Source organism: Melozone crissalis, unplaced genomic scaffold (genome assembly GCF_028551555.1).
Source record: "Melozone crissalis strain CALT ecotype California unplaced genomic scaffold, PUWL_Pcris_2 ptg000056l_1, whole genome shotgun sequence".
NCBI classification, from domain to species: domain Eukaryota; kingdom Metazoa; phylum Chordata; class Aves; order Passeriformes; family Passerellidae; genus Melozone; species Melozone crissalis.
In genome coordinates, this window is record NW_026535834.1 from 8,730,220 (window position 1) to 8,757,125 (window position 26,906).

A 26,906-nucleotide genomic window follows, 5' to 3' on the forward strand; every position below is an offset into this window, starting at 1 on the left:
AGGCCAAGGATTTCCCTTCAGCCACACACAGCAGGCACAGGAGCATCTTGCAGGCAAATGGAGGAGAAGATGCTGCAGGCAGCAAAATGGCTTCATCCAAAAGTTAGAAAAATTTCTCTTGGAGATTCAAAGGCACCTTTCTGATCATATTTTGAGCTCCAAAACTCTTCCTTCCAGTTCAGACCTTTCTGTCTCCTTCCCATAGAATCCCAGAATGGTTTGAGTTGGAAGGGATCTCAAAGCCCATCCCTGCTCCAAGCCCCGTCCAACCTGGCCTTGGGCACTGCCAGGGATGCAGGGGCAGCCACAGCTGCTCTGGGCACCCTGTGCCAGGGCCTGCCCACCCTCCCAGCCAGGAATTCCTTCCCAAGATCCCTCTAAACCTCCAGTTTGAAGCCATTCCCTGCCTGTCTTGGTGGGTTTGTAAAGTCCTGGAGCCTGTGGATGGATGCACTTGGGAGGAATTTGCTGCTCATCCAGAGGATCCCTGCTCATCCATGGGATCCCTGTTCATCCATGGGATCCCTGCTCATCCAGAGGATCCCTGCTCATCCATGGGATCCCTGCTCATCCATAGGAACGATCCCTGTTCATCCATGGGATCCCTGCTCATCCATGGGATCCCTGCTCATCCAGAGGATCCCTGCTCATCCATGGGATCCTTGCTCATCCATGGGATCCCTGCTCATCCATAGGATCCCTGCTCATCCATGGGATCCCTGTTCATCCATGGGATCCCTGCTCATCCAGAGGATCCTTGCTCATCCATGGGATCCTTGCTCATCCATGGGATCCCTGTTCATCCATGGGATCCTTGCTCATCCACGGGATCCCTGCTCATCCATGGGAGATCCCTGCTCATCCCTGGGATCCCTGCTCATCCCTGGGATCCCTGCTCATCCACAGGATCCCTGCTCATCCATAGGAGATTCCTGCTCATCCATGGGATCCCTGCTCATCCATGGGATCCTTGCTCATCCATGGGATCCCTGCTCATCCACGGGATCCCTGCTCATCCCTGGGATCCCTGCTCATCCATGGGATCCCTGCTGGCATCCCCAGGCTGTGCTGCCTGCTCCACCCCCTGCAGCCATGTGCTGCTTCCAGGCAGCTGCCCAAAACTTGCCCTGGACCCTTCCTATCCCGCTGGGAGCATCAGGAATGACTGAGGGGCTATAAAAAGTCTCTTTGCTATCAGATGGTCAAGCCCTGGGATGATTCCAGGATTGCTTCCAGAATCCCAGCCTGGCCCAGAGCCTCCCCCTGGCCTCCCTGAGTGCTTCCAGCTGAGAGAGTTGCTAATGCACCATAAATAAACCTCAGAGCCTCAACCTTGCTCCAAAATACCAGGGGAACTCCTCCATTTAGGCTGTGCTGCCTCTTGTCCCCTGCATGTGACCGTGGTTGTCCCAGCAGATTCCTGCTCCATGAGGTAAGCTGGCTGGGATAAATGGCAATGCATGGAGCTGCCTGCACTCAGCCTCTGGGTATTTGTTGCTAGAAATGGTCAAAAAGTTGGGCAGGGAAGCTGGAGGGGTGGGTGGTGGGGTTTAGTGGGATGATTTGTGCGGTAATAAATCAGGGTTAAATTAAAGCTGAAAATAAAAGTTGTGTATATAAAAATGAATACTATAAAATATAGCTATAACTATAACTACATTTATAAATATAAATATGATATTATATATTATATAATAGATATATATTATATTATGCTATATAATATATAATATATATTATTATATATTATATATTATATGTATACTATATATAGTATATATAGTATACATATTATATACTATATATAATATATATAGTATATAATATATAGTATATATTACATACTATATATATTATATATAGTATATATAGTATATATACTATATATTATATATATTTATATTTATATCAATATTATATTAAATTATTTATTTAAATAATATTTTTAAAAATATAAATAATATAGGAAAAAATATCTCTAAATACAGAAATAAAACTAAATTAAAAGTTCAAAAAGTTTGTCTATAAAATATAAATATATAAAAATATATATATTTTTTAGAGATCTAAAATCCGTATAGATATCTAAATCTATATATTTTTAGCCTGGAAGTGTTCAAGGGCAGATTGGACAAGACTTGGAGCAAACTGGGATATTGGAAGTTGTCCCTGCCCATGGCAGGGGGTAGAACAAGGTGGACTTTAAGGTTTCATCCAACCCAGACTACTCTGGGATTCAATGATATGATTGAAACAAATAAATAGAAATATATAAATAAAAATAAAGCTTAAAATAAATAAAAAAAATATATATATATAAAGTGTAAGTAACTAAAAGAATATAAATAAAAATAAAATATAAAATATTAAAGCAAGATAATGGAATGGGACAGCTACAATATAAAAGGCAGTTAAATCCAGAAGTGTGCAGCCTCTGCATTCAGGAATGCCAGGTTTAGTGAGATCCTACCTGAAAATCACCTGGATGGGGGAAGTTCCCAGTGTGGCATTTCCCAGCCTGTTTGCAGGAAGGGATGATGCTGGTCAGGGTGGGCACTGTGGGGCTGTGTCCTGCTCGGGTCACGTGCTGGGGACCAAATTCCTGTGTTAATTATAATCCTGTGTTAATTATAATCCTGGGGGTGCTCAGGGAGCTCCCACTGCTGCCAGCATGTGGTGGGATCCCAGCCCTGTGACTTCTCCTGCCTGGGACCATGGCTGGTTGTGTCCTTCAGCATCCCTTGGGTGGGAAAGCCCAGCCTGGCTGCAGCCAGCTCCTGGCTCCTGATCTTTCCTGCACCAGGGATGGGACCAGGGCTGCTTTCCATAGGGCATTCCAAAGGGAAGGTTCTGCAGCTGAGCATGTTGGGGTGATAGATGCAAAAAAACAGAGCAGGAAACAGCACAGGAGCTTCAGCATGGACAGGCAGCTGCACAGGAGACTCCAGAGCTCCTTCCAGGCTCAGGCATGTCCAGAATCTCCATCAGAGAACCACAGGATGGTTTGGATTGGAAAGGACCTTAAATCCCATCCCATTCCACCCCTGCCATGTCAAGGACACCGCTCACCATCCCACATTGCTCCAAACCCCATCCACCCTGGCCTTGGGCACTTCCAGAGATCCCAGGCAGGAAAATGGGAGAGGTTTGCTGTGAAAAAGAAACACTTTGGCCAAAATCTCTTTAAAAAGTGGGTAAATTATAGGCTTTAAACTTTCCAGTCTGATGTGTAAATAAATGGCTTAACTCTTGGATTGCTCCTGTGGAAGTGAGAGGGTCTGGCCTGTTACCTACATGGCTAAGTAGGGATTTGTGTGCTGATCTCTCTTTCTATTTCTATTTTCTATTTCTATTATTATTTCTATTTCTATTATTTCCATTTCTATTTCTATTTCTTTATATTATTTTTAAATTATTGTATGCTACTATAATATTATATATTATTTCTAATTTTATGTTATTAATGTGAGGATTATTGTTTTTATTATTTATATTTAATGTTTGAAGGTGTTACTGGGCTCTGTCACAGCGCTCACATTTACATATGAGTGGCTACACCTGGGAAATTCCACATTTTATCCAAATGTTATGTTACCTTTCCAGCCAAGGACAATACTTTTTTACAACAGGCTTGCAGGGAAAACGTTCTCAACTTGATTTTTAACCATTACAGAGCAGGAAATTCATCCAAGGGAGATACTGGGCATTGCTGGATGTTGTTCTTAATGGAAAGATATTCTTTTTCCCCTTTTTCTCTTTTTTTTCCTCTTTTTTTTTCTCTTTTTTTCCTTTTTTTTCTCTTTTTTTCTTTTTTTTTTTCTTTTTTTTCCTCTTTTTTTCTCTTTTTTTCTCTTTTTTCTCTTTTTTTCTCTTTTTTTCTCTTTTTTACTTTTTTTTCTCTTTTTTTTCTCTTTTTTCTCTTTTTTTCTCTTTTTTCTCCTCCTTTCCTCCTCCTTTCCTCCTCCTTTCCTCCTCCTTTCCTCCCTTCTTTCCTCCCTTCTTTCCTCTTCTTTTCTGCTTTTTTCTCTGTTTTTCTCTTTTTTCTCTCCCTTTTCCTACCTTTTTCCCCTTTTTCCTCCTTTTTTCCCATCCTGCCATTATAAAAGTTGGCCATTTTCCCCTCCAGACATCAGGCATCCAGAAGAGCTCTCCCTTTTGAGGAAACCCAGAGATCCATCAAAGAAAAAAAAGAAGAAATTGGACGATCAATGTGAAGACGACACCTTCGAGCTGGAGGGGCCTCTGATCACGCCAGGGTCGGGTGAGCTGGCAAAAAAAATGGGAGCAGGGGGGAAAAACTGTCACAGCAACGTGGGGCTGCTGGAATTTCTGAGGGTCTGTGCAAGAAGCAGGCCCCAGGTCCGTGGCACAGGTCCTGGCAGGCTGCAGCACTCGCTGGCACGGATGCATGTCTGGGGCTGGAGCTGGCACGCATTTCTGGGAGCAGAGCAACCCCCAGGCTTCACAGAGCAGCCCAGAGCCCAAGTGTGGCCACCTGAGCACTCAGATGGTGTTGCTGAGAGCTTTTCTTAGCCTGTTAAGAAAGGAGTTAAATGGAAAATCGTTGCTAATGTCTGCATTCCTGGCGTGGTTTAGGCTGTGCCACCGTTCTGCTCCGTATTCACAGCCCAGCAAGGGCAGGGTTTTATTAATTGCTTTAGTGTTGCTTTACATGAACGGTGTAGCTGTGGATTGTGATGCTAAAAAAAATCCTTTTATTGCTGGTTGGCCAGTGTGGATTCCAGATCCAGAGCAGGATTGGGAAGGGAATTTCTGCTGGAGTGACATCCCTGATGGAGTTGCCACAGGCAGCAAATTGATGCAGGTGTTTGCAAGCAGAGGGGCTTTTCAGCTTTTTTCCATGGCTGCTGGAATTCTAGAGTCTGAAGGCAAATGGCAGGAGTTTAAACCATGATTTTGGCCAAGTGGATTTGTGGAGAAAGCCACAGTGGTGAGCAGGAGAGACGGGTCTGGCTGCCAAAGCTCTCGGGTTTAAATCCAGCAATCCAAGGGCAGCAGGGCAGCTTTAATTAAAAAAAAAACTACCTTGGAATTGTAAAGTTGTGTTAATTGATGTTAAATCAGCTGCAGGGAAGGTCATGGAGTGTGGTTAATGCCAGTGGTGGCACAGGGCTTGCAGAAAGGGAGGTTTTGGCTGTGCGGGCTGATGTGCACCACGGGGCTGGAACAAGGAAAAATAATCCTCCTTCTGCTCTGATCCCACTCTTTCTCCTCTCTTAAAATTAAAAATACTTCTGGCCTTGCCCTCTTCCACTCCTAGCTCAGACAATTTGGGCAAGGCTCCAGTCAATTTTCATTTCCATTTGGCATTTTCATCTTGAAAGTCCATTCTAAGCCTTTCCAACAGGCAGTGTTCACAGAGAGCATCTCTGTTAGATTAATAGGAAAGACTTGGCCTTCTTTGGGGGAAATGTATGCAGAAGCTGGGCTTTATTTTAATTATTTATGGCTCTTCCAGTGAGTCACTTGGCTGGTTTTGCTCTCCTTGTGAATGAAATCACTCACAGCAGGTTGAATTCCTGCCTGTTCAGGTGCCATTCGATAAAAGCCGTGGGTTTCATCTGAATAAATCATTGCTAGTGTTGTTCCAACATCAGTTTGTGTGCTGAAAGCTTCTGGAAAAATAATTAATAATTCAGGAGGTGCTGATTTCAATGTCTTGGGAGTGTTCTGTCACTGAGTACCCCAAACCTGGCAGTGAAACCATTTAAATCCCAGTGAGCAGAGTTGTCAATACACCCACAGGAGGTGTTGCCCAACACTTTCCATTAGAAGACCTGTAGTCACTTGTTTATATAAATTAGCCAAATTTGTAGCTATTTCTGCTGGAACTTTCCATGACACTGCCTGCCTGGGGCAAATTTTTTTTTAGGGAAGCTTCTTCTGTGATGTTTGAGGTGTTTGGAGAAAGAGATGAGGAGAAAAGTGCAGGGGAAGCTTTGCTCTGGTGGAGCAGACACTCAGTCAGGAGTGTGGGGGATATTAATGGAAAAACTTGCCCAAAATTTGGGGCAAAAAGTGGGATTTTCTCTTGTTGTTCCATTTGATGCTCAGCCTTGTGTACTTGAGCCATGTGAAGGCAGAAGCTGCAGTGAGGGTGGATGGAGAGGAGGGAAGAGCTCCTTTGGGAAGTGGTTTATGGGGGTTTATGGCTGGTTTTTGTTGGAGTTCTCTGCTCCAGTGCTGTGACAATCCATGGGGAGAGCACCTCCCTGCTGCTTTTGTAATCACAGAATCACAGGATAGCTCGAGGAAGGGATCCTCAGGATTGTGGAGTCCCAGCTCCCAAAGTGCAAGTACCCGGTCTAAAAACCTGGAAATCATCCCTGGCCTTTTCCTTGCAAATGAAGGTGGATTTTTCCATCCTTTGACATCCCTGCTGCTTTTTTTATCCTGCCTGGTTTTCTGGATCTGTCCTGGTGACAGGTCCCCATGGTGCTTGCAGGTCCCCAAATTATCCATCCAGACTGGGATGCCAGCAAAACGAGCAGGAGCATTAAAAGCATCCTTGTTTGGTGGTTTTTGCTTACATTTTCCACCCTGCCAGGCAGTTTAGAATCAGGTTTGTAATTATTTGGAGTTTCCTAGCCATGATTTTGGCTGTCAGTGACATTGGTGCTGCTGATTCCCACTGTCCTTCCTGTTCCTTGAGAGCCCATTGTGAAAATTGAGGGTTCAGATAGGTTTTTCCATTGGTTTGGTCTTGGACTTTTCCAGTTCAGCTCAGTTTTCTGTCATTCCTTGGCCATGAGGGTGTGGGAATGGTTTGGAGCAAGGAGCTGGAGCCAAGGTGGTGGCTCAGGGCAGCAGCAGGAGGTGGCACAAAAGGTTTTGTTTGTGACATTTCAACTCTGTCACCATCTTCAACAACCTCAGCAGAGCTCTGGGAGGGAGAGCTTGGGTGCATTGAGTTGCAGGCTCATGATTTAGGAAGGACACAGCCCTTTCCCAAAAATCCAGTGTGGTGTTGGACCTGCTGGTTCTGGTGGGCAGGTTTGGGCCCAGCAGGTGATGCTGGGTGAGCTCCTGGCCTGAGGTGTGCACGCAGGCGAATTCCTGGCATCAGGAGATGGTGGTTGATCCTCCCTTATTCTGAAAATCTGCATTTTATATAAAAATTCAGTGTCCCTGTGAGGTGAAGAGAGGCTGTTTGATTGGATGGTTTGGGATGGAAGGGACTTAAAAAGGGACTTAAAGCACTTCTCATTCCACCCCCTGCAAGGGCAGGGACACCTTCCAGAGACCAGGTTGTCCAAGCCCCATCCAAACTCTCCTGGAACACTTCCAGGGATGGGGCAGCCACAACCTCTCTGTTTAGCTCTCAGCTATTTTAAGCTATGAGATACCAAGCTGGATTTGGGGTTTTTTTCTCTTCAGATTAATAATTTTAAAATGTTTGGGTGTTTTAATGTCTGCCTTGAGTCGGTACGAGCTGTGAAGCTTCAAAAGGCCTGGGAGAGTAACATTTGCTTTGGGATCAGTCTGGCACCACATTGCACCACTCAGCACATTAATCCTGAACTTGTGTGGCCACCTCAGCGAGCTTTTCCATCCGGGAATGCCACATTTCCATGCCCAGCTGTCCTGGGGACGTCACTTCAGTTGCTTTGCTGCCACCAGCGCTGCTGCAAACGCTCCATTAGGGTGGTGCAACCTCACCTGTGCTGTTCTGCCCTCTTCCAAAAATGCCCATTTTTGGCTTCTGTCCTTCTCCTGCTCTCCGGGTGACTTTCTCTCGCCTTCTCACTTCCCTCCTTTCTTTCCCTCTCTATAGGCACCGATATTCTTTACATCGGCCCCGTCAAAGGTGAGCTCCACCTCAATAGGACTTTTGCCCTCTACCTCTGGTCTCTTTGGCTGCACCCTTAGTTTATTTTCCTGCTCCTCTAAAACTTTTGACTTCCAAAATCTTTAAGCAACAGGTAATACCGGTAAGTCGGGGGCCACTCACGTCCCAGATGCCACAGAAACACAGGGGGCAGGAGCGTCCCGGTGTGGGAGACCTGAGTCTTTTCCCATCCTTTGGGCTGGAAGTTTTCCATCAGTTTTGCTCTTGGAGAAGAGCCAAGAGAGAGGAGAGGAACAGGGAGAGCAAGCAGCGCAGCGTTTTCCCGTTGAGAAAAGATGAGAAGGGAAAGTTTTCCATGCGCCGGCTCCGGGTTTGGGCAGAGCCGGCGTGGCCGGGAGCAGGCAGGGCTTGGCCCGAGGCTAATTCCCGGCTTTTATTCCCCTCGCTGGTAGGAAATATCTATTCGAGCCCAGGACTCTATAGCAAAACGATGACGCCGACCTACGACGCCCACGACGGCAGCCCCCTGTCCCCCACGTCCGCCTGGTTCGGCGACAGCGCCCTGTCCGAGGGCAACCCGGGAATCCTGGCCGTGAGCCAGCCCGTCACCTCCCCGGAGTCCTTAGCCAAAATGTACAAGCCCCAGACGCTGCTCGATAAGGCCAAAATCAACCAAGGGTGAGTGCAGGAGATGAGGATTTGGGGGTTTTTTTTTGGATGATTTTTTAATGGTGTCCTCGAGAGCATTGTGGGGACTCCACCGGAGCATTCCGTGTGCGTTATCCCGTGTGCGTTATCCCATGTGCGTTATCCCGTGTTGGCAATCCACAGGTGGCTGGACTCGTCCCGATCCCTCATGGAGCAGGAGGTGAAGGAGAACGAGGCTTTGCTACTCCGGTTCAAGTACTACAGCTTTTTTGACCTGAATCCAAAGGTACAGAGCTCCTTGTTCCGCTCCCATTTTGAAATTTCCATCCTTTGGAGCGAAGGGTGCCTGATCTCTAACTTGCTGTTGTGTTGGTAAATCTCCCAGAGACCGTGGAAGTTTGAAAATTGGTTGTGCAGGCATCAAACCCAGGATTTGTGCTGCATTATACCAGGGGATTTGGATGTTGCTAGAGGTGCTTCAAGAGTTCTTAAAGCCTTCTAAAGAGTTCTTAAAGTTCTTCTTGTCAGTGGCAGAGGATTTTCATTCTCAGATCATTGTGTTGAGATGAGAGATCATAGAATTCCAGAATAGTTTGGGTTGCAATGGGCCTTAAAGACCATCTCATTCCACCCCCCTGCCATGGGGAGGGACAGCTTCCAGTGGATGGGGTGGTTTGTGTCGAGCTGGGCTCCTGGTTTTCCGAGCATTCCACGTTTCTGTGCCGCAGTACGACGCGATCAGGATCAACCAGCTGTACGAGCAGTCCAAGTGGGCAATCCTGCTGGAGGAGATCGAGTGCACGGAGGAGGAGATGATGATGTTTGCAGCACTGCAGGTGAGACACAGCCCCAGACACCCCTGGGTTGGGTTAGGCTTGCTTTTGTTCTCAGACTTGTCTGCTCATTAATCTGGTAAATGAAATTGTGGAATCACAAAGTGGTTTGGGTTGGAAGAGACCACAAAGCTCATCCAGTTCCAACCCCTTCCACTATCGCAGGGTGCTCCAATCTGGTCTTGGACACTTCCAGTGATGGGGCAGCCACAGCTTCTCTGAGCAACCTTTGCCAGGGTCTCACCACCATCACAGACAAGAATTCCTATCCAGCATCCCATCTAAACCATCCCCTCTTCAGTTTAAATTCATATTTTAAGCCTCACCTTGTCTCTGATGGGAGCTTGTCTTTCTCATGCTGGTAGGAGTTGGAAGAAGTAATTTCCCATCTCCAGATCCTCACTTGAGTTTATGAGATAATTTAAATACTTGCCACTGATTATCCTTCATGAAAAAGAACTTGACCTGTTTTTACCAAACATGTTTATATCTATTTTAACTTCTAGTTTTGTCCTTCTTAACCCATCCCATACGAACACGGGGTTACTGAACTGTGCCTTTCTGGCTTTCTGCCCCCAAACCAGCTGGGGATAATCTGTGGTTTTCCCAGAACTACTTATTTATCTGGTTTATGAAATGCTCTGTGTGATTTGGCATAAATGCTCCACCTGCTATTGAGTTCATGAGAGGGATGGCAGGCCTTTGTTCCGTGTGGTCTGGCACACCTTGGAGCTGTAGGAAGCAGAAATGTCCCCCTCAGGAGCAGGGCTGCCTGCTCCAAGGGCCCCTCCCAGGAAAAAAAGAGAGAAAAGCAGAAATATAATGGCTCAGTTTACATCCAAGTGCTCCAGAGTGGGTTGGGCATGGTTCTTCCTGTGAGGTTTTATGGATGTTTTGGTTTTCTGGGGTGAAAACAGATGCAAAGACAAAGAATCCTACAGCGGTTTGGGTTGGAATGGGCTTTAAAGGTCATCTTGTTCCACCTCCTGCCTTGGGCAGGGACACTTCCACTATCCCAGGTTGTTCCAGCCCCTTCCAGTTTGGCTTTTGACACTTCCAGAGATGGGAGATCTTACAAATATCCATAAACAGCTGGTGGGAGGCAGGAAAGGGGGTGGACAGAGGTGCCCAGTGGCAGGAGCAGAGGGCATGGACACAGCCTGGAACATGGGAGGGTCCCTCTTCACATCAGGAAGCATCTTCATACCAGGAGGGTGACTGAGCACTGGCACAGTTTGCCCAGAGAGGCTGTGGGGCATCCATCCCTCGAGTTCCTCCAAAGCCAGGTGGGTTTGGTCCTGGACAGCAGCTCCAGGTGGCCCTGCTGGAGCAGGGAGTGGCACCAGGTGACCTCCAGAGGTCCCTTCCAACCTCAGCTTGGTGGGGAGAGCAGCTCTGCCCTGTGGGGTCCAGAGATCTCCCTCAGGATGTGTCTGGAGTCTCCTTGGACTGGAACCATCCAGGATGGTCCTTCCTGAGCCAGCAAACCCCCCCAGCATTTGCTGCCCTCTGCTCCTGGTGTCCCACTCTGCTTCCCAAGCATGGTGGCTGTGTCACCATGGTCCCGTGGGATCCTGGGGTCACACGGGCACCCAGGGGTGACCCTGGCCTTGCCTTGCAGTACCACATCAACAAGCTGTCCATCATGTCCTCGGAAAACCACCTGAACCACAGCGACAAGGACGTGGACGAGGTGGACGCCGCGCTCTCGGACCTGGAAATCACCTTGGAAGGTGGCAAGACGTCAACAATCCTGGTAAGGGAGGTTTTCCAGGCATGCAACCTCATTTATTTCCTATTTTTCTTTTAATTCTGATGAGAAAGTTGCCCACACCCCAGCAATATTTTCTTTAAAACACAGGGATTTTAGATACCGAGGGTTAGTTCTGAAATGAGGGAACCCTGGGCAGCATCTGCAGAAGTCTTGGAGGAGCCAGGATTTTGCTGATCCCCCCCCTGCACCAAGCCTCCCTCCTGATGAAATAATGGAAAACTAAATGGAAATTAAGTTGATTTTTATCCTCACCACTGATTTTCCCAAATAACTGAGTTTTCCACGTTGAGGTTCCTCTTCCACTGTTTCTAATTCACGTTTTACAGCACCTAAAGCAGCTGCTGGATTTTCAGAACTAATTTAGGCTTATGAAACCCTATTTTTATTAGACTGGATTTTAGCCTAGGTCTGTATTTCAGAGCATTTGGGGTTTTTTTTCTTGATATGTCGTTTTAGCACTGGTTTTCCACCTTTAAAAATATAAAGCCTGAAAATTAAAGTGCATTAAAAGGACTCAGTCTTGTCAGCCTTGGCCCAGCACAGCTTTTCCAGGCATTTTGCACATTTAAACCGTCTCTTTCCAACCCTAAAATCTGAAATTTTCCACTTTTACACTTCATATAATTTTTTAAGCGTTTATGACGGGTCTGTTTGAAGCTACATCCATCCTTAGATGCTTTATTGGCATTAACAACAGCAGAGCTTTGCAGTATGAACCAGAAATAACAACAAATTTTTATCACCAAGGCATATTTTCTAATTCCTTTTGCAAAACCAGATTTGAAACACATCAGTGAGGAACAGTCCCTGCCAGACAGGAGTGAAGAGGACAATGATTCATCCAAAAAATCCCATCCCTTTCCGTAGGGCTTTGGAGCAGGAGCCATTTCCAGATGCATTCGAGTAATTGAATACGGATAATGGGCAATTACTGGATTGTTTGTTTAGATTCTGCATTTTTTTCCCCTGTGGTATCTGTAAACAGTTTCTCATTGCAAACTGAAAGTAAACTGTCCTGCTACTGGAAGCTCCTGGAGCAATCCTCCCTTTCTTTCTCTTTCCCTGGGAATTGCAATTGCCACCCTGATGCAAAAAAGGGAATTTAAACTCAATATTTTCAACATTTTGGGGGAGAAAAAAAAAATGTTTCAAGGCTTAGAAATCCCAGTTAGTTCTCTGCAGAGGTGCCTCTTCTCTTTTTGTTTGGAGCATCAGGAATAAGTGAAGGGAGGAGAAAATTCGCTGTGCAATGGTGACTCCAGTCTGGGAATTGGCTCCAGCAGCAGCAGGAATTCCTCAAAGGAAAATCAATCCTTGTCCTCTGCTTTCAAATCAGCAGAGCTAGGCCTTGCATTTTTCACTGCTGGGAAGTGGTTTGGGCTTTCTCAGGGCAGTTTCCCAGCCCCTAAGCCCTGATGGTGCTCCTGGTTCCCTCCCCTGCACCACATCCCTTCCCTGTGATCCCACTGCTCCCAGTGATTGGGATAATCTTTGATTTCCAGGGTGACATCACTTCCATCCCTGAGCTCGCTGACTACATTAAAGTCTTCAAGTAAGTGCTGATGGGAAGAGCTGCTTGTGGAACTGGTAATGCCTGTGAATAATTAATGGTCTTGCCTCTTAATTTCCTTTTTTTTTTATCTCCCTGCCTTATGATATTCAGAATATTCAATACTTAAGTTGATTGGTTCTTAAATACAAAATTCAAGGTGTTCTCCTGCTCTGGTGCATCCTATAGCCAGCAGTGTGTGCTTGGGTGTTTCTTTAATACCCAGGAGAGAACAAACCATCCTAAAATGAGGAGTGAAACCTAAAAACCTCCCTCTAAGACTTCTCCTGGTCTGCAGGAGGCTGGAGGAATTCCATCCAGCCAGGATCCCAGTCTCTCCATGCCAAAAGGAGCAGGTTAAGCTGACTCTGCCCCTTTCTCAGCTTGTTCAGGATTTAGGGGGGTTTTTTTTAGCTTGCTTTGACTTGGTTGGTGGTTCATGGAAATCGGGAGCAGCAGCGTCTGCACTTGGAGGAGCATTTTTGGCAGCCACCACCATCTTTTGCAATTTATTGCCTGCTGCAGTGAAAGTTCTGGAAGCTGGAAACACTGATGGGATTTCACAGCAGAGCTGCAGGATAGTGCTGGTGGGGGGGACAAGCTGCAGACAGTGAAGTAGCTCTGGAACAAACCTTTATTTTATGAATTGTTTGGTTCTGGAGCCAGAACCTGGCACTCTCTGCTCTGCAACCCCTTCTCCCTCTCCAGAGGTGAATTAACGAGGTCTCTGCCTCTGTCTGGGCTTGTGGTCTGCCTTAATTGGGATGAAGATTCAAGGCTGTGCCCAGCCCCTCGGTGTTTTTTCCCTCCCTTGAACAAACAAACAAACAAAAAACTTGTTCTTCCCTTTGATCTGCTGATTTGCCAATCAAATTAGGCACCACTCCGGGAGCTAATTGCCTGCAAATTGGAGCACCAGGGGATGGAGCAGCCAGAAGCTGCTGGTTCCTCACTCAGTGCAAGCCCCAAACCCTGGGGTTGGGGTTTGAGGCTGTCAGATTGAACACAGAATTCTGTTTGCTCCTAAAAATGGGGCTCAGGTGGTGTTTTAGTGCCAGAAATGCAGTGTGAGTGGTGCAATGTTTGGAGCTGTCCCAGCTCTGGATGTGTCACACTTCAGCTGGGGAGGAGAACTGGGGGAGCAGTGCATGTCCCTTGCATTCCATATATTTAATTCCATATATTTATTTTTAAATGTGTCCCAGCATGTGCCTGGTGTGCCTGTAGAGATTTGGAATGGTTCTCTCTCCCCTGCCAGCCAGGTCACTGCCCTTGCCAGCTAAAATCACAGAATCCCAGAGTGTTTGGGGTTGGGATGGACTTTAAAGACCATCCTGTTCCAACTCTGCCATGGCAAGGACACTTTCCACTGTCCCAGGGTGCTCCAAGCCCTGTCCAACCTGGCTTTGAACACTGCCAGGGATCCAGGGGCAGCCACAGCTGCTCTGGGCACCCTGTGCCAGGGCCTGCCCACCCTCACAGAGAAAGATTTCTTCTTAATATCCCATCTAAAATACTCTCAGCAGCATTTTCTGAGATGAAAACACAAGAAATGAATGAGAGGCTGCAGATCCAGCTTTAGAATAAAGTTTATAAGTCAGGGAAGGTTAAAATATTCTGATATCTGGGGCTCTGTAAAGGCTCTGGACTTGTGCTGAGATGAGTTCAGGGTGCTTCACATTGCAGGGCCACCAGTTCTCCTGCAGAATCAAGCAAAATCCATGCTCTGTGTAGAAAAGAAGGGAACCTTTTGTGCCTAGGAGTGTTTAAAAAGAAAACAAGGAGTGCACTCAGGCGTGTGCGTGACTGACACGTCCTTGGAAGTGCTGCTTCCCCCAGAGCCTGAGCAGAGTGCTTCCAGTTTCATGTGGTGTCTGGAGAGGCAGAGTTTGCAGTGCTTCATGGACTCCTCTGTTTTTGTAGCACAGCCCTCCAGCTCCCCCCACCTTCCCCCACATTATCTCCCTGGGATTGGAGAGGCCAAACTTGGAATTGGAGCTGAACTCCTTGAGCCAGCAGTGCAGGAATGGCTGAGCCCCCAGGCAGGAGTGGGAATAACCCAGGCTGCTGACAGCAGCTTGCCAGGGCTGAAATTCTGAGCAAACACTGAGGTTTCCAGCTTGTTTTAGGAGCTCAGGCCAAGTGAGATGTCCCCCCACGTGTCCTGCAGGCCCAAGAAGCTGACATTGAAAGGCTACAAGCCCTACTGGTGCACCTTCAAAGATACCTCCATCTCCTGCTACAAAAGCAAAGAGGAATCCAACGGGACTCCTGCTCACCAGATGAACCTGAGAGGTAAGAGAAGCACAAGGCTGGGCTAAGAGAAGCTGCTTTTTATTCCAGGAATAGGCTGCTCCTCGTGCATCTCGTTTTCCCACTGCTTTATCGCCTCGGAATTCCATCCTGGGGTTGGGTAAAGGTGTGTAAAGGAATGACTAGGCTGGGTTTGATATCGTGGCACAGACTTGGAGTTCTGAGTGTGATTATGTGTGATCCCACAGGGAAGCACCACCAGCCCCCCAATAGCTTGGGAAGAGAGCTTGGAGAACCATGGAATGGTTTGGGTTGGAGGGGACCTTCCAAACCTTCTTCCAACTTTCCACCTGCCCCTTCTCCTTTTTGTCAGCTCTCCAAAGGAGTGCACTGACTCCCACAGCAGACACTGGAAAGAACAGACCATTTTCTTCCTCTGCTGCCTTTATTTCTCCTCCTCTCCCTGCTGCTGGCTGGGAGCAGCTCACTCCAGAGCTGAAATCCCTGTGGTGGCTGCCTGTCCTTGTGTCAAGTGAAACATTCCTGCTCCAGCAGCCAGGGAGCTGCAGTGAGCTCGTGTGTTCTCCCCGTGGGTGCAGGAGCAGGGGGGATGCCAGGTGACCTCAGGCTGCTGTGGGAGCAAGGCCTGGCCCCCAGGACCCTTCTGGGAGCTTTTGGCAGATCTGCTGTGACGGCATTTTCAGAAATCTGCGAGGCGGCGTTGGCGCGGCGCCCGTGGCGGGGTCGGTTCATCACCCCTGTGTTTACACAGCCCCTTGGAATCCTCTCCAGGCACCAGGAGCAGGATGCTCACAGCCAGATCATGGAATCCCTCCATGGTTTGGGTTGGAAGGGGCTTTAAAGCCCATCCAGTTCCACCCGGCTCCCACAGGCAGGGACACCTTGCACTAAACCGGGATGGTCCAAGCCCCACCCAGCCTGGCCTGAAACACTTCATGGCATCCCATCACTCATCAGTAACATAGAGGGGATTCAGGGTGACAGCCAACACCTGTCCAGTCACCTTTTCCTGTCCTTTCCTGAAGATTTTGGGGTGTTTTCCAGCCACTGGATTAATTTCTGATTCCAGGCAGGATCCAGGAGTTCTCTGGGTTTGATTTTGCTTCATTGCTTTCAGATCAGGTCTTGCTTTTCCCCCCATTTTCCTGGCACTTGTAAAAAGGGACATCTGACAGGTTTTTTTCTGTGCTGTGTGGAGTGTTCATCCCATCAGAGGTGTGGGACAGACCTTTGGCAGCACTGAGATGCCACTGGAGACCCCTGGGTCAGGGAACTTTGCTCTTTCTTTTCCTATTTTCATTTTCTTTGCAATTTTTTAAATCATCATTCCTCACACCCCTGCTAAACCCCTCATTGCAGGATGTGAAGTTACCCCTGATGTGAACATCTCTGGTCAGAAGTTCAACATCAAACTCCTGATTCCAGTGGCAGAGGGGATGAACGAGATTTGGCTGCGCTGCGACAACGTAAGTTCATCTCTTGGACTGGCCCCCTCTTCAGCCTCTTCCCACCATCCTGCTCAGGGGCTGTTCTTTAAAAAACAAATAGAAAATGCTCCCACCTGTCTGATCTCAGCATTCCAAATGTGCTCCAAGTCACCTGTGAGTTCATGTGGGATTCACATTCTCTGAACCTGAGAGAAGCAGAGAAAAGAATGATCAAAACAATTCTTATCTCATTTGCTGCGCCTGTCTTGTGCCAAAGCAGAATGCTGTATGGAGATTGTTTACCCAGAGTGATGGTGTTTTGTTTCCTTGGCCTATCAGGGCCAAGGGCATGTGCAGGCCGTGGGTCAGCAGACACTCACGAGATTCTGGGCAGTGGAGTTGAGTTTGAGTTGGGTGATTTGTGCAGATTCAGTTTAGATGTAATGTAATATAGTGCAATATAATATAGAATAATTTAGTATAATCAAGAAATTAACTAGCCCTTTGATAAGTTGGAGTCAGATGCATCATTTCTCTCCCCTTTTCCGGGGTTATCTGCATTTACTAGAAGTTCAGAGCAGAAAATCAGCTTTGACTTTGTCGTGTGGTTTTTGGCCACACGTTGGTCGGTTTCTGCCTGTCTTTGTGCATGCTGGAGTCTCCTGAGGCTGGGAGGGGAATGAGGGCTCCATGGGGTGTTTTTGAGGGCTCTGGTGGTCCCCCCATGGCTGTGGCAGACACGTGTCCCTGTTTTGGGGGGCAGGAGACGCAGTACGCCAGCTGGATGGCCGCCTGCCGCCTGGCCTCCAAGGGCAAGACCATAACCCTAACCCTAAACAAAAATTGACCCAAAATAGGGATTTTCAGAGCTCCCTGGTGCCCTGCCAGAGTTTGGTGTCAGAGCCAGCTGGGGCAGACATATCTCTGAGAAGCCCAGCTGATGTTCCCTTCATCTGCTTGTAATCCCAAGCAGCATCCCAGTCATTTCTCCACATATCCCAAACAGAAAGATCTGCTGAGCTCAGAGTGAGCTCCTGAGCTTCCCCTCGAGCTTCCCCAGCCAGAGTGGCCTCGAGTTTGTGCAGAGATGTGGAGAGGACAGTGAGGCCATGAGCCTACCTCTGAACCGGCAGCTCACCCTCCCCTTCAGGCCCCAGCAGGAATCACAGAATGTCCTGAGTGGGAAGGGACCACAAGGATCAGAGTCCAGACCCCCAACAATCCCACCCTGGGCATCCCTGGCAGCGCTGGCCAAACACTCCTGGAGCAGAAAATCAACTTTAGCTTTGTCGTGTGGTTTTTGGCCGCACGTTGGTTGGGTCCCTGCCTGTCTTTGTGCATGCTGGAGTCTCCTGAGGCTGGGAGGGGAATGAGGGCTCCATGGGGTGTTTTTGAGGGCTCTGGTGGTCCCCCCATGGCTGTGGCAGACACGTGTCCCTGTTTTGGGGGGCAGGAGACGCAGTACGCCAGCTGGATGGCCGCCTGCCGCCTGGCCTCCAAGGGCAAGACCATGGCCGACAGCTCCTACGGCATGGAAGTGCAGAACATCCTGTCCTTCCTGAAAATGCAGCATTTGAACCCAGACCCGCAGCTCATCCCAGAGCAGATCAACACTGACATCAACCCCGAGTGCCTGGTGTCTCCTCGCTACCTGAAGAAGTACAAGAACAAGCAGGTAGGTGCTGCTGGTGGCCTTGGCTGGGCTGGACACGCGTGCTGGTGTTTAACACGGCGTGGTTTGGGTGTTTTGGATGTCCTCACTCGCTGGGATGCACGTGGTTACTAAAAGGAGGTGGGGCTGAAGGGTTTGGTTTGGATCCAGCACCTGGGGATGGCACCCAGCACCGGGATTGTGCCACGTGCTGTGTGAAGTGCACGGGCACGGCGGGGAACCTTCAATTGGAAATGCATCTGAAATTGGGTGATGCTTATTTTAAACGCATTCTGGGAATGGTTTGGCCCCTGCTGATACTGGTTTGGCTCCAGCTGCCCCATCTCTGCCCGGTGCTGGGGTTAAAACCCCTTCCCCTGCACAGAATCCATGGAGAAATCCCCGGGATCAGCGGAGTTGCAGTTGCTTGCAGTGCTTTATCCACACTTGGCTGTAACACGGTTTGCATATTTCTCTCTTTGCTTTTCCACTGCTTCCAAATGCCAGTCCTTGGAACATTGCTTCGGTTTTGAGTTGCTGTGGCTCGTGCTTGAACTCCATCCACGCTCCATCCCATCCCTGCCTGACAGGGCTGAACTTTTCCGCTCTGGGAATAAATGCAGGATTCTCTCAAAGAGAATTATATGTCAGAACAGCAGCAAAAATAAGGAAAGCATTGCTCCGTGGCCTTTTGGTGACTTAAATCCTTCAGGCTGCTGGCTGGGGCTGGATGTGATTTCTCCAAGCCCAGAAGAAGGCTGCAAGTCAGAGAAGCCGGAAAAATATAACTTTTTATTGGCACAGCACGATGATTTCCTGGCAGTGGAGTTATATTTTATATAGCCCTTATTATTCTCCTGAATAAGCCTTTATATCCCCTTGGATGGAGGAGAGGCTGCATAAATATACTACTTTAACATATATATAGAGAGAGATATATATTTATATATATAAAATACTTTCTAGGTTTCTGGGAAAACAGAGGCACCTGGAAAAATATTAGCTTGGAAAATTTGCTTAATGTGCAGGTATCCTGGTTATAAAAATAAAATCTATGGAATTGTGGGGATGAGCACGATGGGGATGATCCCAGTCAGGATGTGGCCATGGTGTGGACACCAGGGCCCTCACAGGCATCAGCTAAGCAGTGGATTTAGGATTTTCCTTGGTGGCCAGAGGCAAAGCCTGGAGCAGCAGAGGATGTTTGCTGAGAGGAATGAGGGATGGAGGCTGCAGGAATGTCAGGAATTTGACCACAAGGGTCCTTCTGAGGCACAGGGAAGGAGGGGGAGGAGGAGGAGGAGGCTGTGCAGCCCACAGGAGGTGCTGAAATGGGAATTGGCTGTGGATTTATGGAGGCTCTGGGTCCTCACCAGCCCCACACCCACTGGGGTGATGTTTGTCTCCACGTGCAGCAGCGTAGGGTTGGCAGGCTAGGATTGGAAGCACCAAATCCTAAATGAAAATAAACAAAACCCGATCCAAAATAGGGATTTTCAGAACTCTCAGGTGCCCTGCCAGAGTTTGGTGTCAGAGCCAGCAAGAGCAGACATATTCTGAGAAGCCCAGCTGATGTTCCCTTCATCTGCTTGTAATCCCAAGCAGCATCCCAGTCATTTCTCCACATATCCCAAACAGAAAGATCTGCTGAGCTCAGAGTGAGCTCCTGAGCTTCCCCTCGAGCTTCCCCAGCCAGAGTGGCCTCGAGTTTGTGCAGAGATGTGGAGAGGACAGTGAGGCCATGAGCCTACCTCTGAACCGGCAGCTCACCCTCCCCTTCAGGCCCCAGCAGGAATCACAGAATGTCCTGAGTGGGAAGGGACCACAAGGATCAGAGTCCAGACCCCCAACAATCCCACCCTGGGCATCCCTGGCAGCGCTGGCCAAACACTCCTGGAGCTCTGGCAGCCTCGGGGCTGTGCCCATTCCCTGGGCAGCCTGGGCAGTGCCAGCACCCTCTGGGGGAGGAACCTTTTCCTGAAACCCATCCCAAACCATCTGAGGACCAAAACCATCTCTCCACAACGCCAGGGCCCAGCTGGGATCACTGCAGTGCTCCAGCAGGGCCGGCGTGAGCGGTGACTCTCTGCTCGCTTGTCCCTGCTCACATTCCCTTTGGCTGCTTTTCCACCTAAGGAATTGTGCATGTGGTTTGTTTTGGTTTTTTTTTTTTTTTTGCTTGAACTTTGGTTTGCAGTTAATTTACACTTTTTCTTTGCTTTGTTGCCATATTTCTGATTGCTTTTTTTTCTTTCTGCCTCCTTTTCTTTTTTTTTATTTTTTCATTTCGCCTTGCCATCTTCAGCCAGGCTATGTAAGAGACTTGGTAAGTGACAGCAACAATAAAATTAAGATAAACTTAAAATAAATTTAATCTAGAACCCCTTTGGTTTAGAGAGCAGCGGTGACAGCACTAACAAAACCTGCACCCTCCCCGTGACACTTGGGCCCTGGTAGGTTTTATAACAGTCCCCAGTGACTTATGGGGTGAAACTGGAAACCCTCCACCACAAATTTGCCTTGTTGTTTCCTCACATCCTTAAAGTTCCCAAGAGCATGAGTGGGAATGTGAACATCTCTGGTCAGACAGCTCCGATCTATATTTGCTTTCCTGTCTGTGGAGATGGGAAGCTCCATGTGGGCTCTGAGCAGTCGGAGCTGAAACAAAACCTCAGGGGAGGAATTATCGATTATCCGCGCTCGGATCCGCGCGCGTGGCAGCGGAGGTGGCGCTGAGGTCCCCTGTCCCCTGACCCCGCTGTGTCTCGCCGCCCGCAGATCACGGCGCGCATCCTGGAGGCTCACCAGAACGTGGCCCAGATGAGCCTCATCGAGGCCAAGATGCGCTTTATCCAAGCCTGGCAGTCGCTGCCCGAGTTCGGCATCACGCACTTCAACGCCAGGTGGGTGCGGCTGCAGGGCTGGGCTGGGCTGGAGGAGTGAGTGTCCTTCATGGGTACAGGGAGTGGGTAAAATACCCTGGAATCATTGTGGAACAGATTGGGTTGGGTTGAGTTGGGTTGGGTTTGGATGCATTGGGTTGGGTTGAGTTGGGTTGGGTTGGGTTTGGATGCATTGGGTTGGGTTGGGTTGGGTTGGGTTTGGATGCATTGCGTTCGGTTGAGTTGGGTTGGGTTGGGTTTGGATGCATTGGGTTGGGTTGAGTTGGGTTGGGTTGGGTTTGGATGCATTGGGTTGGGTTGGGTTGGGTTGGGTTTGGATGCATTGCGTTCGGTTGAGTTGGGTTGGGTTGGGTTTGGATGCATTGGGTTGGGTTGGGTTGGGTTGGGTTTGGCTGGGTTGGGTTGGGTTTGGATGCATTGGGTTGGGTTGGGTTGGGTTGGGTTGGGTTTGGTTGCGTTGGGTTGGGATGCATTGGATTGGGTTTGGTTGGGTTGGATTGGGTTGGGTTAGATTGGGTTATGTTGAATTGGGTTGGGTTGGGCTGCCTTGGATTGGGTTGGGTTTGGTTGGGACCTCAAAGTTCATCCCATTCCAACCCCCTGCCATGGGCAAGGACATCCCTGTGCAAGTCCTTGGCCAGGGAAGTCGCTCTGCAGCTGAAATTAAAAACATGAGCTGCTGTGATTTGTAACAACGATTTTACAAGTAAACTCAGCTGCTGGGTTTGTGTGTGTGACCTGTTTTTCTCAATCCCTGTGCCAGGTTCCAGGGTGGGAAGAAGGATGAGCTGATCGGCATCGCCTACAACCGGCTGATCCGCATGGACGCCAGCACGGGCGACGCCGTCAAGACCTGGCGCTTCAGCAACATGAAACAGTGGAATGTCAACTGGGAGATCAAAATGGTGAGATGTGTCTGACACCCTGTGCTCTCCCCTGCTCCTGTCAGAGAGACAGGAACCACTCCTGGAGTCCTGGAATCCCACAGGGTTGGGTTGGCAGGGACCTTAAAGCTCATCTTGTTCCAGCCCCCTGCCGTGAGCCTCTCACTATCCCAGGTTGCTCCAGGCTCCATCCAGCCTGGCCTTGGGCACTTCCAGGGATCCAGGGGCAGCCACAGCTGCTCTGGGCACCCTGTGCCAGGGCCTGCCCACCCTCACAGCCAGGAATTCCCAGTTCCCAATCTCCCATCCATCCCTGCCCTCTGGCACTGGGAGCCATTCCCTGTGTCCTGTCCCTCCAACCCTTGTCCCCAGTCCCTCTCCAGCTCTCCTGGAGTCTCTTTAGGCACTGGTGGAGTTGTGTGTGACCTTTAAGGAAAAACCCCAAATCTTTCTCTCCTGTAGCCAGGAATTATTTTCTCCATTCTCTGAGCCCCACATAATTAAATGAAGTGAAACCTCAGCACTGATGCTCAGGCTCCATCCTAACCCATAACACAAATACACAGGGCCTTATCCATACTAAAATTCCTTTCATTTGCTGTACAACTCAGACTTTTATGTAAATAGCAAACAAAACAGAGTAGTTACTTCCCCAGGCTCTGAGATGGGCTTTCCCCCTGCTGTTACATTTGGGTGCACAAATTTTTGGGCTCCTTTTTGGCAGAACACACAATTAAAACTTCCAGGGATACGTGAGAGCTGTTCTCCTGCAGTTTGCAGCTCATTAAGAGTTGCTGGAAAAATTATTCAGCGTCCCCCTCTGCCTCAGAGTCATTGTTTTGACTCAGTTGCAAGCCCAGATATCCCAATTATCCAGCTTGGATACTCTGCTGGGAATCCCCATCCCTCCTGCAGAGCTGTCAGTGATGGGGGGACAAAAAGAGAATGAGCACCAATAAATGAATGGTTTGTTCAGTCACTCCAAAATGAGCTCCCCCAGACCCCATAAGGTATTTCAGTGGCCAAAATTCAATTTAGAAAACCAGAGAAGAGTGGAAAGAAAGCCCAGATTTCAACAGGTCTGTGCCCAATCCCTGTTTTTCTGGAAGCAGGGGAAGTGTGGCCACGTGCTCACCATGGAGAGGTGGAAACACACTGGGGGATCGTTTCTGAGTCATGAGGGAATACAAGGGGTAATGGTAATTCAAATAAATAAATGAATGGATAAATAAATAGAAAAGAATAAAAAAGGCACAAAAGATATTTCAGTATCTAAATATTTGAATAAGAGTCATAGGATATTTAAAGGGGGAAGGAACTCATAAGGATCCTCAAGGCCAAATTACCATTCACAGAATCCCAGAATGGTTTGGGTTGGGAGGGACCTTAAAGATCAACTCATTCCATCCCTGCCATGGGCAGGAACACCTTCCACTGTGCCAGGGTGCTCCAGGTCCTGTTAAACCTGGCCTGGGACACTTCCAGGGATCCAGGGGCAGCCACAGCTGCTCTGGGCAACCAGAGAAGAATTCCTTCCCAATCTCCCATCCATCCCTGTCCTCTGGCACTGGGAGCCATTCCCTGGCTCCTGTCCCTCCATCCCTTGTCCCCAGTCCCTCTGCAGCTCTCCTGGAGCCCCTTCAGGCCCTGCCAGGGGCGCTGAGCTCTCCCTGGAGCCTCCTCCTCTCCGGGGGAACATTCCCAGCTCTCCAGCCTGGCTCCAGAGCAGAGAAGCTCCAACCCTTGGCTTCCTCCCGGCTCACTCCTACACTGGCACCACAAAATTTAGCTCAGGCATTAGAAATCCATCTGAACACCCCGAAATGAGGGAGAAGGGGAGGCAGGGCTGGGCTGAGCTGGGCTGTGTGTGCCCGCAGGTGACGGTGGAGTTCGCGGACGAGGTGCGGGTGTCGTTCATCTGCACCGAGGTGGATTGCAAGGTGGTGCACGAGTTCATCGGGGGCTACATCTTCCTGTCCACGCGGGCCAAGGACCAGAACGAGAGCCTGGACGAGGAGATGTTCTACAAACTGACCAGTGGCTGGGTGTGAGCCCCGCAGCCTCGCCCCACAGGAACCCCCATGGCCATATTCATGTTTAACTTTCCAAAGCTGTCCTTTGACATAATGCTGCTTAATAAAGTAAGCTTGAAATGTATCTTTTTTTTTTTTTTAACAATTGGATTTTTCGTTGGTTTTTTTTTTTGTTTTACTTTTTTTTTTTGTTTTGGTTTTGGTTTTTTTCTGTTTGTTTTTTTTGGTTTTGTTTTGTTTTGTTTTTTTTTTTTGCATTACCAGACCAGTTAATCTGTGTGCACTAATGAGCACTTCTGTTAATTTGCTATAACCAGACCGTGTCTGGGCAGGGTGACAGTGACCCACAGATCCAGACTCCGATGGGCAGATCAGGATAAAGATTTAACTGACTTTAAAAAAGCCAATTTTTGAAGAGAACTCTAAGCCATCTTCTTGTAAAGCCATCCAGGGCTAACCTATATGAAGTCTATTTATCATGTTTAATGCATGAGTGTTTTATTTCCTTTTTTTTGTGTGTTTTTATTCTGTACATTTGACCTGTTTGAAGTCGTCCTGCTCCCAAGCAGAGCTGCCATCTCTCCTCTCACACTACACCAGGACTCTGAAGGTGCCTGACATGACTTTGAGGATAGTTTTGTGTGGCCTCGAAGATGATCTTCTGTTAGTCTGTTATAGCTTGGTTTTATTTGTTTAACTTGCCTTTTGATAATCATTTATATTGTCTTTTTTTTTTAATTTTATTTGTACACCATATTGTATTATGACACTTTTAGTATTCACCAGCATAGTCACTGTTCTGCCTCTGATATGCAAATTTTTTCATTACGATATGAAGTAAAAGGTTTATGAAGTAAAGGTTTTTGTGTAACTAATGTAAAAAACCACAAATTTTATAAAGTTGTACAGTTTTTGTAACTAGTCTCACAAGCCAGCTAGGATATTGCATAGATCAGCAGTAACTGTAGGATGTCTGGAAGGGGTATGGGGACAAACCGAGGAATAAAAAACCCACAAAAAATCCAATTTCAGTCCAGTAAATTTTGATCTAAGTTAAAGGGGATTCCAGAGCTGTGCCACAACACCCTCAGTAGCTGATCCCTGGGGCCAGGGCTGCCAGGTTCATTAAGCCATTCCCATATTAATGCTAACGAGGAGGGGTCCTGGGCCCACCTAATGCCAAGGAATATCCAGTGTTGCGTTCCCACAGTCCGTGGTATCAAGACTATGTTCAAATACATTTTATTTTAAATAAAAGTCAAATCTTCTATTTAACATTCAGCTGCCACTCCTGGTTTTTGGGGTCTACCTGTGCCATGGAAAGGCCATAAACAATTCCATAGGATGGAGCCATCCCATGCCAGCCTTGGGCTCCCTGCTGCTGCCTTATCCCAAGTTTGCTGAAACAAATGACACCAAAAAGTTACAAAATTCTGGAATAGTTTGGGTTGGAAAGGACCTTAAAGTTCAGCTCGTTCCACGTCCTGCCAAGGGCAGGGACAAGTTCCACTATCCCAGGATGCTCCAAGCCCTGTCCAGCCTGGCCTGGAACATTTCCAGGGATCCAGGGGCAGCCACAGCTGCTCCGGGCACCCTGTGCCGGGGCTTCACATCCCTCACAAGGAAGAATTCCCTCCCAATATCCCCTCCATCCCTGCCCTCTGGCAGTGGGAAGCTGTTCCCTGTGTCCTGTCACTTGTCCAAAGTCCCTCTCCAGCTCTTGGAGTCCCCTGTAGATCCCACTCCCTGGCCAGGCCGTGGGAAGCAGCCCAGGGATTCAGGGAATCACAGGATCTGAGCTGAACCCAGCACTAAATGTCCCCAGCTGCCACATCCACAAAGCTTTTACATCCCTGCAGTGACTCCACTGCTACCCTGGGCAGCTCTGCCAGTGCCTGACCATCACTCCATCAAGGAATTTCCCCTAATATTTCCCCTAATACCCAACCTAATCCTCCCCTGGCACAAATTCATCTCCCCATTTCCACACCGATCTTCTCACACCACGTGCCCCGGGACTGGCTGCACCCTTGCTCCATAAAACCCAGGATAAGGAAGGGCAGGCCTGGAGGGGCTGGGCAATTCCTCCCACTCCAAGAGCAGCACCCAGGGCGTGCCAGGGATGCTCCCAGTCCTGCCCCACAGCCCCAGGCTCCTTCTCTGGGATGCAGCAGGTCCGGGCAGCTCCGAGACACGCGAGCGCAGGGCGGCGAGCGCGCTCCTGGCAGGCAGCACCAGGATCTCGGCTGGAACAGCTCCAGAGATGGGTGTGTGATGGGATGGCTCCCTGGAAAACACTCACTCACTGTCTCTGAAAAACATTCACCTATTGCCTCCCTGAAAAACACTCACCTATTGCCTCCCTAAAAACATTCACCTCCTATTGCCCAGCCTGAAAACATTCACCTATTGCCTCCTTGAAAACGGTCACCTATTGCCTCCCCAAAAAACATTCACCTCCTATTGCCTCCCAAAAAACATTCACTCCTATTGCCTCCCTGAAAAACATTCACCTATTGCCTCCCTGGAAACACTCACCTATTGCCACCCTGAAAAAAATTCACCTCTTATTGCCCAGCCTGAAAAACATTCACCTATTGCCTCCCCAAAAACATTCACCTCCTATTGCCTCCCTGAAAAAAATTCACCTCCTATTGCCCAGGCTGAAAAATAGTCACCTTCTATTGCCTCCCTGAAAACACTCACCTCCTGTTGCCTCCCCAAAAAATATTCACCTCCTATAGCTTTCCCGAAAAACATGCCCCTCCTATTGCCTCCCTAAAAAACATTCACTCCTATTGCCTCCCCAAAAAATATTCGCCTCCTATTGCCATGCCTGAAAACATTCACCTTCTTTTGCTTTCCTGAAAAATATTCATCTCCTCTTGCCTTCCTGAAAACATCTACCTCCTATTGTCTTCCTGAAACTCACCTATTGCCTCCCTGAAAAACACTCACCTCCTATTGCCCAGCCTGAAAACATTCATCTCCTATTGCCTCCCTGAAAAACATTCAATCCTATTGCCCAGCCTGAACAACACTCACTTCCTATTGCTTCCCTGAAAAACATTCACCTCCTATTGCCTCCATGAAAAATATTCACCTTCTCTTGCCTTCCTG

General features: G+C 48.4%; 1 protein-coding gene across 2 annotated transcripts in view; it reads left to right on the top strand.

The window, feature by feature from the left end:
• Window positions 1–23,961, top strand: part of FERMT2 (FERM domain containing kindlin 2) — a 52,964-nt gene extending 29,003 nt beyond the window's left edge. Inside the window, exons 3-15 of one of the 2 annotated variants that reach the window (XM_054286790.1) lie at window positions 4,127–4,261; window positions 8,263–8,488; window positions 8,642–8,744; window positions 9,187–9,294; window positions 10,913–11,047; window positions 12,568–12,617; window positions 14,785–14,909; window positions 16,248–16,354; window positions 17,769–17,990; window positions 20,272–20,292; window positions 20,745–20,869; window positions 21,633–21,774; window positions 23,631–23,961. In XM_054286790.1, the coding sequence (XP_054142765.1) occupies window positions 4,127–4,261; window positions 8,263–8,488; window positions 8,642–8,744; window positions 9,187–9,294; window positions 10,913–11,047; window positions 12,568–12,617; window positions 14,785–14,909; window positions 16,248–16,354; window positions 17,769–17,990; window positions 20,272–20,292; window positions 20,745–20,869; window positions 21,633–21,774; window positions 23,631–23,804 (1,673 nt within the window). In that variant the 3' untranslated portion in view covers window positions 23,805–23,961. The remainder of the gene's footprint in view (window positions 1–4,126; window positions 4,262–8,262; window positions 8,489–8,641; window positions 8,745–9,186; window positions 9,295–10,912; window positions 11,048–12,567; window positions 12,618–14,784; window positions 14,910–16,247; window positions 16,355–17,768; window positions 17,991–20,271; window positions 20,293–20,744; window positions 20,870–21,632; window positions 21,775–23,630) is intronic. The other variant, XM_054286791.1, reaches the window with a different exon arrangement.
• Window positions 23,962–26,906: the final 2,945 nt, after the last annotated feature.